This window comes from Bos mutus, chromosome 10 (genome assembly GCF_027580195.1).
Source record: "Bos mutus isolate GX-2022 chromosome 10, NWIPB_WYAK_1.1, whole genome shotgun sequence".
Taxonomy (NCBI): domain Eukaryota; kingdom Metazoa; phylum Chordata; class Mammalia; order Artiodactyla; family Bovidae; genus Bos; species Bos mutus.
Window position 1 is genome coordinate 27,404,320 of NC_091626.1, and position 15,060 is coordinate 27,419,379.

The 15,060-nt window shown below is 52.2% G+C and overlaps 1 protein-coding gene across 1 annotated transcript; it reads left to right on the plus strand.

The window, feature by feature from the left end:
- Window positions 1-11,599: 11,599 nt before the first annotated feature.
- On the plus strand, window positions 11,600-13,696 carry CCDC177 (coiled-coil domain containing 177). The gene has a single exon (XM_070378507.1). The coding sequence runs from the start codon at window positions 11,600-11,602 to the stop codon at window positions 13,694-13,696; it is 2,097 nt and encodes a 698-aa protein (XP_070234608.1).
- Window positions 13,697-15,060: the final 1,364 nt, after the last annotated feature.

Here is a 15,060-nt window from a genome sequence, read left to right on the forward strand (position 1 = left end):
TCTGTGTCTCTTTTGCTGTCTCGCGTATACGGTCATCATTACCATCTTTTTAAATTCCATATATATACGTTAGTATACTGTATTGGTGTTTTTCTTTCTGACTTATTTCACTCTGTATAATAGGCTCCAGTTTCATCCACCTCATTATAACTGATTCAAATGTATTCATTTTAATGGCTGAGTAATATTCCATTGAAAATAAAGTCATTCTTACCCCCTTGGAGAAAAAAAAAATGTAGCTCCATTCAAACACAGCACTCAGGGTGTGAAGAAAGCCCAGAGGAGGGGTGTCCAACCCAGACTGAAGGGCCAACCACGCGAGGTGTCACTGAGGAGGGGCCATCTGAGCTGCGTTCCTCAAGACAGGACAGAATTCATGGGGCAAAGGGGCAGGAAATAAGCATTGCCGGCAAAGGCTACGTGCAGAGAGAGATGCCAAAGTGTGAAACAGCATGACCTCCCGACAGAGTTGTAAGTGCACGTCAGTTCCTTGGACTGCAAGGAATTCTTTGGACCGAGAGTCCCTTGGACTGCAAGGAGATCCAACCAGTCAATTTTAAAGGAAACTAACCCTGAATATTCATTGGAAGGACTGATGCTGAAGCTAAAACTCCAATACTCTGGCCACCCGATGCGAAGAACTGACTCACTGGAAGAGACTCTGATACTGGTAAAGATTGAAGGCAGGCAGAGAAGGGGACGACAGAGGATGAGATAGTTGGATGGCATCACCGACTGGATGGACATGAGTTTGAGCAAGTTTCCGGAGCTGGTGATGGACAGGGAAGCCTGGCTTGCTGCAGTCCATGGGCTCGCAAAGAGTCGGACACAACTGAGCAACTGAACTGATGACTGAACTGACTGTCAATTCCTATGGCCAAAAGGAGGAAGATGCTTCCTTCAATTTCTTCTGTAGAATTGTCCCTCGATTTAACATTCCTCTGGGCTTTAGGGATTGGGTTTGCTGTTTTCCGTCCTGATTTCTCACTTTTGAGGATGGCATGAGAACTACCAGATGAGCGGAGGAACGGCGCCACCTGGAGGCCACAGTGTGAAGCGAGCATCGAGTTTCCTCCTCAAAACTTGCCTTCAGTAAACAAAATAATCCTGCCTGCCATTCAGCTTTATCAAAGAGCTGAGCATCAGGGAAAGCCCCTAATCTCCAGGGACAAAAGGCGAAATGAGTAGCGGGCAACATTTCCAAATGGAGAGAGGAACTGAAATTCAAGTTAAAGACATGACTTACAGGCATAAAGGAAATTAGCCAAAAAGCTTGGACTTGCTCATCATTTCATTCAAATTTAGCAATAATAATAATGATATTCTACTTGTGGAGTGCTTACCATGTGCCAGCCACATGGGTACGCTGTGCTATATGCTGAACATAGTCCCTCTTGTTTAATTCTCAGCAACAACCTTATAAGAGAGATACTACTGTACTTATTTTGTGGTGAACAGAGAGCAGTTCAGAGAGGTGGACTAACTCTCCCAGGATCACACAGCCAGGACACGGAAAAGCTGGGATTTGAACCCAGGTTTGTGGACTCAGAAGCTCAAGCTCTCAACCGATGAGTTAGACACCCGATGGATATGGCCATTAAACAGGTCCAAAAAGGAACTCATCATCTTTGCCCAAATCTTCCCCTTCCCCCTGCAGATGGTACTTCCATCCCAGCAGATGGTACTACCCTGCTCACATCCAGTTGCCTAAGCCAGCTTTCTAAGAGTTTTGATCCCACACCTAATCACTCACCAATTTGTGATTCTCTCATAAATATCTTTATCATTTTTCTATTCTCACTGCTGCCTTAGTCCAGGCCAAAGCCATCTCTTGCCTGACTGGATGCTCTTCCGGCAGTCTCTCTCCTTCCACCAGCACTTGTGTGATCGATTTACAGTCATCTCCCCCATTATTCACTCCATGACAATAGGGTTCCACTGCTATAAAGAGATGGGAATACCAGACCACCTTACCTGCCTCCTGAGAAACCTGTATGCAGGTCAGGAAGCAACAGTTGAAACGAGACATGGGACAACAGACTGCTTCAAAATTGGGAAAGGAGTATGTTAAAGCTCCATGCTGTCACCCTGCTTATTTAACTTAACATGCAGAGTATATCATGCAAAATGCTGGGCTGGATGAAGCTCAAGATGGAAGAAAGATTGCCAGGCGAAATATCAGCAACTTCAGATATGCAGATGACACCACCCTAATGGCAGAAAGCGAAGAACTAAAGAGCATTTTGATGAAGGTGAAAGAGGAGAGTGAAAAAGCTGGCTTAAAACTCAACATTCAAAAAACTAAGATCATGGCATCTGGTTCCATCACTTCATGGCAAATAGATGGGGAAAAAATGGAAACAGTGGCAGATTTTATTTTCTTGGGTTCCAAAATCACTGCAGATGGTGACTGCAGTCATGAAATTAAAAGATGCTTGCTCCTTGGAAGAAAAGCTATAACAAACCTAGACAGCATGTTAGAAAGCAGACATCACTTTGCCGAAAAAGGTCCATATAGTCAAAGCTGTGGTTTTTCCAGTAGTCATGCACAGATGTGAGAGTTGTACCATAAATAAGGCTGAGCACTGAAGAATTGATGCTTTTGAACTGTGGTGTTGGAGAAGACTCTTGAGAGTCTCTTGGACTGCAAGAATATCAAACCAGTTAACCCTAAATGAAAGCAGTCCTGAATATTCATTGGAAGGACTGATGCTAAGACTGAAGCTCCAATACTTTGGCCACCTGATGTGAAGAGACGACTTATTGGAAAAGACCCCGATGCTGGGAAAGATTGAAGGCAGGAGGAGAAGGGGACAAAAGAGGATGAAATGGTTGGATAGCATCACCGACTCGATGGACATGAGTTTAAGCAAACTCTGGGAGATGGCAAAGGACAGGGAAGCCTGGCAGTCCATGCTTCCTGCAGTCCATCGGGCTGCAAAGAGTTGGACACAACTGAGTGACTGAACAACAACAACGATGCACAGTGTTCAGTGTTAGAATTTCCCCTTTTTAAAAAAAGGAGTGTGTGTATGTGAGAGTGTGTGTGTGTGTTGCCAGATAGTTGGGGGAAAGGCCTGTGGGAACAGGAGCTACACAGAGTAATCCCTCTGAAAACAGAAGTGGCCTGAAGCACTGAGCAGGCAGGTGGCTTCATGCCAGAGACAGATGACCCAGCAAGAGAGGCAGAGACAGAAGACAAGTCTGGGTCACGAGCAACAGCTCCTCCTTTGCAAAAAGTTATTTTTACTTATTTATCTGGTTGTTCTGGGTCTTTGCTGCAGCATGTGAACTCTTAGCTGTGGCATGTGGGATCTAATTCCCCGACCAGGGACTGAATCTAGGGCCTTCTGCATTGGAAGTGTGGAGTCTTAGCCACTGGACCACCAGCGAAGTCCCAAGAGCCCCTCTTTTGAGCAGACCCTTAAATGTTTCACAGTCAAAATGCCCAGGGGACCCCCAGGATCTGGCTGTACTGAGGACTGAGGCCACTTCTCCAGTATCATACAAAATGGAATGAGGTGTGGCCCTTCTGGGAGTAAGGGAAAAACCCCACTAGGTTAATTGTAAGACTCCCTCTAGATCTCCTTGCTGGCACACCTCCCACAGGACAGTCCTCAAACATGAGCATCATCTGCTTAAGACACTTAACTCTAAAGATTCATCCAAGTGGCCTAATAGCTCAAAATACTGTGACAAGGCCAGTTTCATGGGACATACGGTGGGCAAAGTAGCACCAATTATACCCTGTTCCCTTTTGCTGATGCATTGATCAGGAGGGTCTACTGTGCACCATGCTCTAAGCAGTTGTGAGCAGAAACAGACCTGGACCGGCCCTCCCACAGCTTCGAAGTCCCTGCTGCCTACACACCAAGCTGTGTAACTGGGCTGGCGGGCTCCAGATAATTATTCGCTGCTGCTGCTGCTGCTAAGTCGCTTCAGTCATGTCCGACTCTGTGCGACCCCATAGACGGCAGCCCACCAGGCTCCCCCGTCCCTGGGATTCTCCAGGCAAGAACACTGGAGTGGCTTGCCATTTCCTTCTCCAATGCATGAAAGTGAAAAGTGAAAGTGAAGTCATTCAGTCGTGTCCGACTCTTAGCGACCCCATGGGCTGCAGCCCACCAGGCTTCTCCGTCCATGGGATTTTCCAAGCAAAATGGAGTGGGGTGCCATTGCCTTCTCCGAGGTAATTATTTATCTTCAGGTAATTTTTTTTTTTCTTTCCTATTTTCTGTATTTCTAATTTCCCATTCTGATAAACATGTATTATTTCAATGAAGTATGAAATAAAACATATTTATGTTTAACAACTATTACCTTTACCTGCTGGTTTGTGTGATAAATTTCTTCTTAAGGCTTTATTCTCAAGAACTGGGAATGATTCCTTTTGACACTGCATACTGCTCTGTGTCTAATCAGGAGATAGAAACTACACAGTAATTGAAAGTGAAAGTGAAAGTCACTCAGTCATGTCCGACTCTTTGTGGTCCCATGTCCTATACAGTCCACGGAATTCTCCAGGCCAGAATACTGGAGTGGGTAGCCTTTCCCTTCTCCAGGGGATCTTCCCAACCCAGGGATCAAACCCAGGTTTCCCGCATTGCAGGCAGATTCTTTACCAGCTGAGCCACAAGGGAAGCCCAAGAATACTGGAATGGGTGGCCTATCCCTTCTCCAGAGGATCTTCCTGATCCAGGAATTGAACCAGGGTCTCCTGCATTGCAGGTGGATTCTTTACCAACTGAGCTATCAGGGAGGCCCACACAGTAATTTAAAGGGGAAGCTGAATATAAAGAGGTACTAAGCTATGAAAAGAGAGTAAATATGAAGATATAAAGCAAATGCTCGAAGGTTCCCTAAGGCTGAGGGGAGTCCTCAAGGAAAGACAACTTGGAAGGGGTGCCCCTTCCTCAAGGTTGGGGCTCAGACCACCCTGGACAGGGTGTGGCTGCAGCCCACTGGTCTGGGGCAAAGAAGTTTAGGGCAGAGGTGCTTTGCAGTTGCTGGGTGAACAGGAAACAATTGTCGCCGGCGCACAGAGGCTGGTGAGAGGGAGTGAAGGGGACACTACAGGCTCAAGGCTCGGAGCACGTGGTGTCTGCCTCAGGAAGGCATGGGAAGCTGGTCCCCAGGCTTGAGCCAGGGCGGCAAGGTTGCCAAGAGACTGTCCTGAGTATGCAGCTGGAGTTGGGGGTGGGGGGCCCACAGAACAGTCCCACACACCTGAACTGCTCACTATGGAGCAGAAGAAAGAAAAGGTAAAAAGCGCAACACACAGGAACCAGGGAGAGATGCTGTCTTCCTCCTGCAAGGATCCTGCAGCTCCCTCACCTGGAAACCTCAGCATCGTGCGTGTGTGTTAAGTCACTTCAGTCATGTCGAACTGTGTGTGACCCTGTGAACTGTAGCCCGCCAGGCTCCTCTGTCCAAGGGATTCTCCAGGTGAGAATACTGGAGTGGGTTGCCATGCCCTTCTCCGGGGATCTTCCTGACCCAGGCATCGAACCCGCATCCCTTACGTCTCCTGCACTGGCAGGCAGGTTCTTTACCACTAGGGCCACCTGGGAATTATGCAGAGCAAGTACTGACCGGTAAATTAGGAGGTGCAAGGCAATAAATTCATAACTGGCACGAGCTGTTATCAGTCATTAGCATAGGGGTTGCCAAGCTTTTTCTATAAAGAGCCTGATAGTAAATATCTTAAGCTTTCTGACTCATACAATTTCTGTCAAAGCTATTGAATTCTGCCACTGTTGCATGAAAACCAGCAGGGACAACAAGTCAACAAATAAGCATCGCTATTCCAATGAAACTTGATTTACAAAAATAGCCAGTGGTTTTGATCCACAGATCATTTGCCAACTCCTGATTTAGAACTTTAGATTGAATCATCTGTTCTTCGAAGGGGATTACATAGAGAGGAAGGGGGATGAATGCACAGAGCTGAGGTGGGTGGTGGAGGCTAAGAAAAAGGAATTTAAATGGAGATAATATCAACATTGTGTTTTATTTTGTCCAAATTAGTTGAGTGCTATGTACTGAATGTTTGTGGCTACCCACCCCCCCCAAAAAATCCATTTGTTGAAACCTTAACGCTCAATGCAATGGTGTTGGGAGATGGAGCCTTTAGGATGTAATTAGGGCATGAGGATAGAGCCCTCATGATGGGCTTCATGTCCTTACAGGAAAAGACAGGAAAGGGCTTGCCCTCCGCCATGTGAAGATACATAGAAACGGTCATCTAGAAACCAGGAAGTGGGTCCTTACCAAGCACTGGCTCTGCCGGTATCTTGATCTTCTCCATCTTCAGAACAGTGAGAAATAAATTTGTTTTTTAAACCACTCAGTCTATGGTAATTTATTATAGCAACCCAAACTGACTAAGACAGTGAGCTATTATACTAAAGGATCTAGTGGGGGTACTTAATACATTTTTATCTCTAAGGGTCTCTGCAAGACAAAGGCCATGTTGTGCCTTCTTCTTTTCAGGAAGCTGAGACTGAGAGAGGTTAAGACACTTGCCTCAACTCATAAAGGCCAGCTGAGCCAGAATTTGAGTGATTAAACTGACGCCTAAGACTGCTGTGTCTACTGCCCCTCTCGCAAGGGACAGGTGGGTGTTCCCCAGCTGGGCTGCTTTTTTGGCTAGGTACCCTAATAAAGTTGGATTTAATGATCCTGATTGTTGACAGGCTGGGACTCCCAACCTGGAGGAAATCAAAGCTTAACCTGTGATAAGCCCATCTCCTGAAATGTCCAGGGCACTTAGAGATGAGAGCTGAGTGCTATCTGACTTTTCAATGGCGCCCCATCAATTACCAAGTTGATGCTGAACTGTCTGGCTAGGTCACTGTCCTAGTGACCTCTGCTCCAGTAACCCTCCCAGATAAAGAATCATTTCTTAATCAAGGGTGCAACATTTGTTGGGCTTTCCCTTAATATATTGCTGACACTACACGTGTCCTTATTCTGATCACACCTATTAGATGAGATTTTTCAAAACAAATAGTAAGGGGGCTTCCCTGGTGGTCCAGTGGTTAAGAATCTGCCTTGCAATGCAGGAGACACCAGTTCAATTCCTGGTCCAGGAAGATCTCACATGCCTCAGAGCAACTAAGCCTGTGTACCGCAACTGCTGAATCTACACTCTAGAGCCCTTGCTCTGCAACGAGAGAAGTGCCACCGCACTCAGAAGCCCATCACCACAATTAGAGAAAGCCTGCGCACAGCAACAAAGACCCAGAGCAAACAAAATTAAATTAAAATTTTTTTTTCATAAAAAAATAGCAATGATTTTATTACTGTTCATTGAAATGTGTCAGTCTAGGTACTTTGCCTAATTTCCAGTTCTGACAACAACCCTGAAAGGTGGCTATTACTGTCTCTATTTAAGAACAAAGATGACATTTACATAGCAGACATTATTAATTCTTGAGGTAAGCAATTTGGTAGGATCTTATGTAAGGAGGGGAAAATTGAAGTAAAGAGGTTTGAGGAGGTTGACCTGACCACCCCACTTATCTCCATCTGAATCCACGTCTCTCCAGAGGTTTAATTTGGAGTGGAAAGACAATGCACAGGACCCACTCAGGATGAGACTGAGCCAGGTCTAAAGCCCAGCCTTATCTCTTACTAGCCATCTGACCAATCACTCCTTTTCTCTACCGAGGGCAGTTCATGGCATTTCCGTATGTCTTGTAAAGGCTTTTATTCTAGACTATTTTTCAAGGATGTTTGTACAACAAACCTCCTTAGAAGACAGAGATAGTGTTTCCCTCAATGTGAGAGGGAAGATTTGTTTTCTCCCAGGATAACAAAAATAATGCCTCCCTCAGGGGCAAAGTTTAAACAGGTTTGCTAGCAGCCGCCTTTAAAAGGGTATGGTCTACACAGCTGAGTGACCCTCAACTTTGCAGCATGTGTGCTAAGTCGCTTCAGTCATGTCTGACTCTTTGTGACCCTATGGACTGTAGCCCTCCAGGCTCCTCTGTCCATGGGATTCTCCAGGCAAGAATACTAGAGTGGGTTGCCATGCCCTCCTCCAGGGGATCTTCCTGACCCAGGGATCAAACCTGCATCTCTTACATCTCCTTACCTGGCAAGCGGGTTCTTTACCACTAGCGCCACCTAGGGTTACAAAGAGGAGGACACGACTAAAGCAATTTAGCAGGCACGGCCACTACTAAGCTTAGGGTCTCTCTCAGCTGTGACACAAACCCATGTATAACCCCTATCTGAACCCACATCTCCATTGCCCCACGACACTTGGGGAGCAAGAGGGATCAACAAAAACACAAACTTCATGCCATCTGCTGTACCTGAATAACAAAGTCCTTTGTCTCTGACCCAGTTTCATGTCTTCCGTGAACATCTATGAATGGTGGCAGGCTAACTTACTAGCATGAAAGTAGGATAAAATCTCATGCCCTTCACAGTCCTTAACACTTTCACCCAAATGTCAAAAATAGTAACTTTCACGTTCTCACCTCCCACTGCCCCCCAACCTCCTGTGGTTTGGCATCAGCTCCCAGGACACTACTGAAGCTATTTCTGCTGATGTCACCAAAGACTGTCTTTCTGCCGGCTTCTGTGGGTATCTGATTCAGACAAACCTTTCTGAACCTTTGCAGCCTTAACAATAGGGGCACATCCTCCTTCCGAAGTGCGCTACCATTAGATTCCACGAGACCGAACTTTTCTGTCCTTATTGGTCCCTTTCATGGACTCCTCTTCCCTTAGCAGCCCCATCAATGCCCTGCCCACCTCCCGATTGCTTCACTTGCCCTCCCTGGATGATCTCACTCACACTGTTTGAGAACCTGAAATATGGTTCAATTCAGTCCAGTTCAGTCGCTCAGTCATGTCCGACTCTTTGTGACCCCATGGACTGCAGCATGCCAGGCTTCCCTGTCCATCACCATCTCCTGGAGCTTGTTCAAACTCATGTCCATCGAGTCGAGATGCCATCCAACCATCTCATCCTCTGTTGTCCCCTTCTCCTCCTGCCTTGAATCTTTCCCAGCATCAGGGGCTTTTCCAATGAGTCGGTTCTTCGCATCAGGTGGCCCAAATATTGGAGCTTCAGCTTCAGCATCAGTTCTTCCAAAGAATATTCAAGACTGATTTCCTTTAGGATTGACTGGTTGGATCTCCTTGCAGTCCAAGGGACTCTCAAGAGTCTTCTCCAACACCACAGTTCAAAAGCATCAATTCTTCAGCACTCAGCTTTCTTTATGGTCCAACTCTCACATCCATACACGACTACTGGAAAAACTGATGCGATAAACTCTAGCTTTAGTCCAGACCTGTGACACAACTTACTAGGCGCCTTACCACTCACCTTCCCAGCTGAGTGGCTCCACCTCAAACCCAAGTGGTCCTAAAAGGAACCCATCCTTCCTTGGCCCTTCACACCACCTAATCCTCCTTCTTGGACCCAGGCTCTCGGTTTGTGGCACACTCAGCCAGCTTGTCGCTTCAGGAAGCCATCCTTGCCCCTTCGCTGCTCCTCACACCCCACAGCCAAGCTCCCTTTGAGTACTGTTTCTCTTACTCTCGGGAATCTGTACACCCCCACTTCCCACCAGGCCCAGGCCTCCTGTTGTTTCTCCTCAGGCCCCAATCCTTCCTGCCTTGGGTGACTGTAGTGCCCAGTTAACTTGGTTTCCTGCCTCCCTTTTGCCCCCCAAAGCCTTCACCCCATCGTTGCCAGAGCTATGTTCCTAAAGTATTAATATAAACTGAATCATGTCATCTCCCTCACTGCCTGTCCGAAACGTCACGGTTATTAACGACAGAGTTCACCATGCTCTCTAAATGTTATGTCCCCCTCCCCCTCCAACCCTTTCCCTTAAGTACCCCTTCCATCTGTCTGCTGCAGCCACTGCCGCTCAAACTGCAAAAGAGGTGGTGAGGAGGTGTCTCTAAAGAGCACTCATAACTGGCACTGACTGGTTTTAATCGGTATTGTCTGGAACCAGGAAGTCGTAAAATGTTGCGCTAAACCCTAAACACATCTTCTGCCTGCCTCAAACCTGTTTGAATGTCCTTGATTTTTCTTTAAAAAAATAAAGTCATGGTTCGGATCAGGAGCCATAGTGCTACCAAATTGCCATCAAGATTGTTTGCTTGTCAGGCTGAGAAACAATCTGAGCAAGTCCTTCATTCTGCCTAGTTAAGGTGCTGATAGAATAGGGTTTCTTAATAAAAAATATTATATATATATTATGTATGTATGTATAATGTATCATTTATATACATTCCACCCCCCCCCCCACTTCTCTTTGCTTTCTAAGCAAGCAAATCAACACCCTTGAGCGTCCACCAGGAGGCGCCAGGGGGCGTCGAAAGACCTGCGGTCCCTTCGCGATTGGCGAGGCGGCGGTGGATGCAGCAGCGATGGAACCCGGCTTGCTTCCTTTTTTAAGAATCAGCGTGAGGGAAGGGAGCAGATCTGCGTTATTTTAGGGAGACCTTGTCGCACTCCCCCTCCTGCGGGTAGGGAGCGTCTGGGGTGTGCGCGGCCCCATGGAGAGACGCTGGCGGCGGTGGCGGCGGCGGCAGCTGGGGCTACTATCGCGGCTGCGGCCGGCGGTAATCCGACCCCGCCGGCGAAAGGACTGAAGAGGCACAAGGGAAAGCGGCGAGCTGCGAACAAAAGCCTCGGCGCGGGGCCGAGCCCGGGACGTGGGGTAAGCGCACCGGCCCGGGCACCAGGGAAGCGGACGGGCTCACTGAGCTCCAGGAGCCCAGCCTCGCTGGGATACGGTGGGGCCACTCGGAGGACGTCTGGGGACAGGTGTCCGAGCCTAGACTGGGGTGGATGGCGCTTTTAGCACGGCTTTAAGAGAGAATCGGGTGCATCTGGGAAGACCCAGGCTCCTTCATCACCCCGGGCGAAACCCGGTGGTGGGGACGCGGGGAAGGCGGGCACAGCTCCTTGCAAGCCCTGCCCAAGAGGCTGGAGCAAGGATCGATCAGCCCTCCCGGGGAGGTCTTTTTCGGGCAGAGGCACTTCTCTCCTCTCTACCGTCACCTCTGGGCCCTACGCCTGGGTCTCCTTTGGCAAAAGGGAAATCAACTATAAACTTCTTCCCTGGGCAAATGGGGTCTTCACAGCAGTGCACTGTGAAGATGCACAGACCTCCTTTTTTGTTTCTGCAAAGCTGCCTCCCCGGTCGCCCGCCTAAGCGACAAATGAATACGCTAATCCTCTCGGGAATCCTCCAGAGCCTCTCGGGTCGGCTGCCGCCCGCACCTCGATCTTTTCATTTTAACCTGCAACAGGGAGGAGATGCATCTAGCGGGCCAGACGCCCGGGGGGAGCTTGGCCACGGGCCTCCGCCCCGCACTCCGGCGCTGAGGGAAGCAGAGGCTGTGCATCCTCCCGCCCGCTTGGGTTTTCAGGGCATCGGTATTAGGACTTACATTCCACCGGGCCTTTGAGCCTAATCCCAGAGCGGATTAAGTTGGGTGAGGGGGGGATGAACAGGAATGGGGATTGGGGGGGGGGGGGTGGTGGACTGCTTTTAAATGTATTCCTTGATGTCCCTCCCTTGTTATCCGCAGTGACTCCACAAAGGGACAGGGCTCAGCCATGGTGGATCCCGTGCCTGAAGAGGAGAAGCTGGGAGCCGAGCCCGGAGGCTCAGGAGGGGACGAAGCCGCCGCTTCGGTGCCCCCTGACTCCCAGGGCGCCCAGCAGCCCACGGCGTCTTCGGCCTCGGCCTCCGCCGTGGCGCCCCGCAAGGCTGAAGTCCCACCCGCGGCAGAAGGCGGGCAGAGGGAGCAGTCCCCGCTGCTGCACCTCGACCTCTTCAACTTCGACTGTCCGGAGGCCGAGGGCAGCCGGTACGTGCTGACCAGCCCCCGCTCGCTAGAGGCCTGCGCCCGCTGCGCCGTTAAGCCTGTGGAGCTGCTGCCCCGGGCCCTGGCGGACTTGGTGCGCGAGGCCCCCGGCCGCTCGATGCGAGTGGCCACTGGGCTGTATGAGGCTTACGAGGCGGAGCGGCGCGCCAAGCTGCAGCAGTGCCGGGCCGAGCGCGAGCGCATCGTGCGCGAGGAGAAGCGGCGCCTCTTCACGCCGTTGGGCCCCGCGGCCGCCGCGGCCTCGGCCCCCAGCGCGGGCAGCAGCAGCAGCTGCAGCAGCGCCAGCCTCCCGGCCTCGCCTGCCCCGCGCGCCGCTCGCAAGGCCTCCTCCAGCCCGTCCCCGGCCCGGACCCAACCCCCGCCCGCGGGGTCGCGGGCAGGTAGGAAGAGCCACTCACTGGACTCCCTGTCCCGCCGGCGGGAGGGCGCCCTCAGCTCCGAGTCCGGAGCGTCGTCGTCGTCCTACAGCGGAGAGAGCCTGCGGGAACTGCACTGGCCGCCGCGGGCCTCGGCCAGGAACAGCTGCGCGGCGGGGTCGGCGGCCTCGGCTCCCAACCCCCTGGGCCGCCCATCCGCCCTGGCCCTGGTTCCGCTCACCGGCCGCAGCTTCAGCCTCGGCGACCTGAGCCACTCGCCCCAGACAGCTCAGCACGTGGAGCGCATCGTGCGCCAAGTGCGCGCCGAGCGGGGTCTGCGCGGGGTGCCCGAGCGCGACCGGAAGATCGCGGCGCTGATGTTGGCGCGGCACCAGGAGGAGCGCCTGCTGCTGGAGCAGCGCGCCGCGGCCCACGGCCAGTGGGAGCAGCAGCGCGTCCGCGCCGAGCAGCGGCGGGAGCGCGAGGAGCGCGAGAAGCAGCGCGCCCTGGAGCAGGGCCGCCGGGCCTGGGCCGCGCAGGTGGAGGAGCGGCGCGGCCGCCGGGGTCGCGAGGAACGCGAGGAGGCGCGGCGCCGGCAGCGACAGTGCGAGCGCAGCGAGGAGCGGCGGCGGGAGCTGGCCGAGCGCCAGGGACTGCTGCGGCGGGAGCGGGCGGAGCGCGCGGCCCGGGAGGATAGGCAGCGCAAGCTGCAGCAGGAACAGAACCTGAAGCAGCGGGAGGAGGGTCTGCAGGAGGTGCGCGAGCGGGCCGAGCAGGTCCGCAGGGAGCGCGCTAAGCGCGCGGCCCAGGTCAAGCAGCAGCAGGAGGGCCAGTTGCAGCGGGAGAAACAGGAGCTTAGCCGGGTGGAGCGGGCGCGCCACGAGGCGTTGTTGAAAGGTCGGGCCCGGCAGGAACGCCAGGAGCGCGAGGGCCTGCGGAGTTCCCTGGAGGCCAGCTTGGGCCGCGCGCAGGAGAATTACGAGCAGTTGGTGGAGCAGCGCACGCGGGAGCTGCGCGAGCGGGCCCGGCGGGAGGAGCTGCAGGGCCGGCGGGCCAAAGAGGCTGCTGAGCGCAAGGAGCGCGAGCATCAGGCGCACCTGGAGGCTCTGGCCCGGGCAGGCGAGCGGCGGCTTCAGCACGCGGCGCAGGCGGCCGAGGAGGCGGTGCAGCAGAAGGCGCGGCGCGTGGGCCAGAGCCGGATGGAGAAGGAGCGGGCCCAGCGCGCCAACAAGGAGAAGGTGGAGAGGGACGAAGACTGCCGCCGGCGGGAGCTGCTCCAAGCCATCGGTCGCAAGCTGGAGCGCAGCGAGCAGCTGTCTCGGGAGCGGCGCAGCGCTCTGGAGAGCGCTCGCTCCACAGCCCGCGCCTCCTTCCACGTGCGCGAGAAGGTGCGCCAGGAGACCAACACGCGCTCCTTCGATCGCATGGTGCGCGAGGCCCAGCTGCACGCCAGCCTGGACCGTAAATGACCGCCGCAGTGCGCAGGCCAGACTGCCACGGTCAGCCCCGCGGCGCGCCATTTTGTCCGGACCGTGGGAATCGCCAGTCGGGGCACAGCACCGTGGCGTCGCCAGGCTTCTGACCAATGAGGCGATGAGAGGACTGATGTATGAGACCCTTCAGTCCGCCGCCTTTGTTTTTAAAAATCGGCTTTGTTTGGAAATGACATAGCACAATCTTCCACCACATCCCACCTTCTTGGCTCCCACCCTGGTCCTTGCCAAGGTTCCCAATGTGTCTGTTGAGTTGGAAAGGAAAAGAGCTGGGAGAAAGGGGCTGGGTCGAGAGTCGGGCAGGGCCCCCAAGGGGACAGTGCCGAAGTGACTGGCCCCTCCTGCCGCAGTCACCCCAGGCGTCTTCACAAACTTGGTATCTGGGGCGTCTGCACAGATTGCAGCAGAGGAGGCATCTCCTTGGCTCCCCTCCATCTTTTAAAATGTGGCAAGTTGCACAAAGCTCGGAGGCCTCACAGAAAAGCACAGCTCTTACAAGGTATTAGGTCACCCTCAAGTGACCGAAAAGCTATTGACTTTTGTATGCTAGATTTTTAATCTGCCACTTGTGCAAACTGTGGTCTTAGTTCTGCTAGGTTTTCTGTTGTTTCCCTTAGATTCTCTAGTTAGACAATCATCTGCCAGTAATTATCAGTTTAGGTTTTTCGTCTTTCTTATGTTCCCCAAATGACACAGGTTTGGTGATGCTGTTTAGCTTTAGTGGAAGTCCGCAGCCCGGGGATGTGGATTCCTTAGGCATCAGTGTTCCACCCCACTGAGCTTTCTTGCAGGGTATTTTCAGGGGAGGTAGTGTCTAATGGACACCTCCCAGTGTGGGGCCCACTCCTCGCAGACAGCATCCATGCCTTAAGAAGCAGAGCTACCTATGTGCCTGCCCAGGCCGATTCTGCCTCAATCTCCAGCCCTGGATGCAGTCCCAAGAGTGGGCCCCAGAGAGTTTGGGGTGTCCAGTTCCCTCTGTGAAGGGATCATCACAGCTACTCTGAGTGCAGTTACTTTACTGTGTGGGCAGAAGAGCTGGAATTTGCCTCTTTTCGGTGAGGGTCGTTCTCACTATGGTTTGACAGTGTATCTTCTTCTCCTCTCCTTCCCTGAGTGAGGAAAAAGAGGACCCACCCCTACCCGACATTGCCGGTTCCCTCTCCCCTAGGACTGAAAGTATTAAGTCAGTTTCTCCGTGCCTCACTTGCCTACCGTCCAGATGGGGCCATCGGTCCTCTTCTTTCTCCCGGTACCTCAAGGCCTCCCAGATCCAAAGCACCGCCTCGGTATTATTTGTTGGTCTTCTTTGTGCCTTTCTTGACCTGGAGTTGGGAGGC

Bases quoted from the DNA above. Each gene is read 5' to 3' on its own strand.
- CCDC177 (XM_070378507.1), top strand. From the start codon at position 11,600: ATGGTGGATCCCGTGCCTGAAGAGGAGAAGCTGGGAGCCGAGCCCGGA.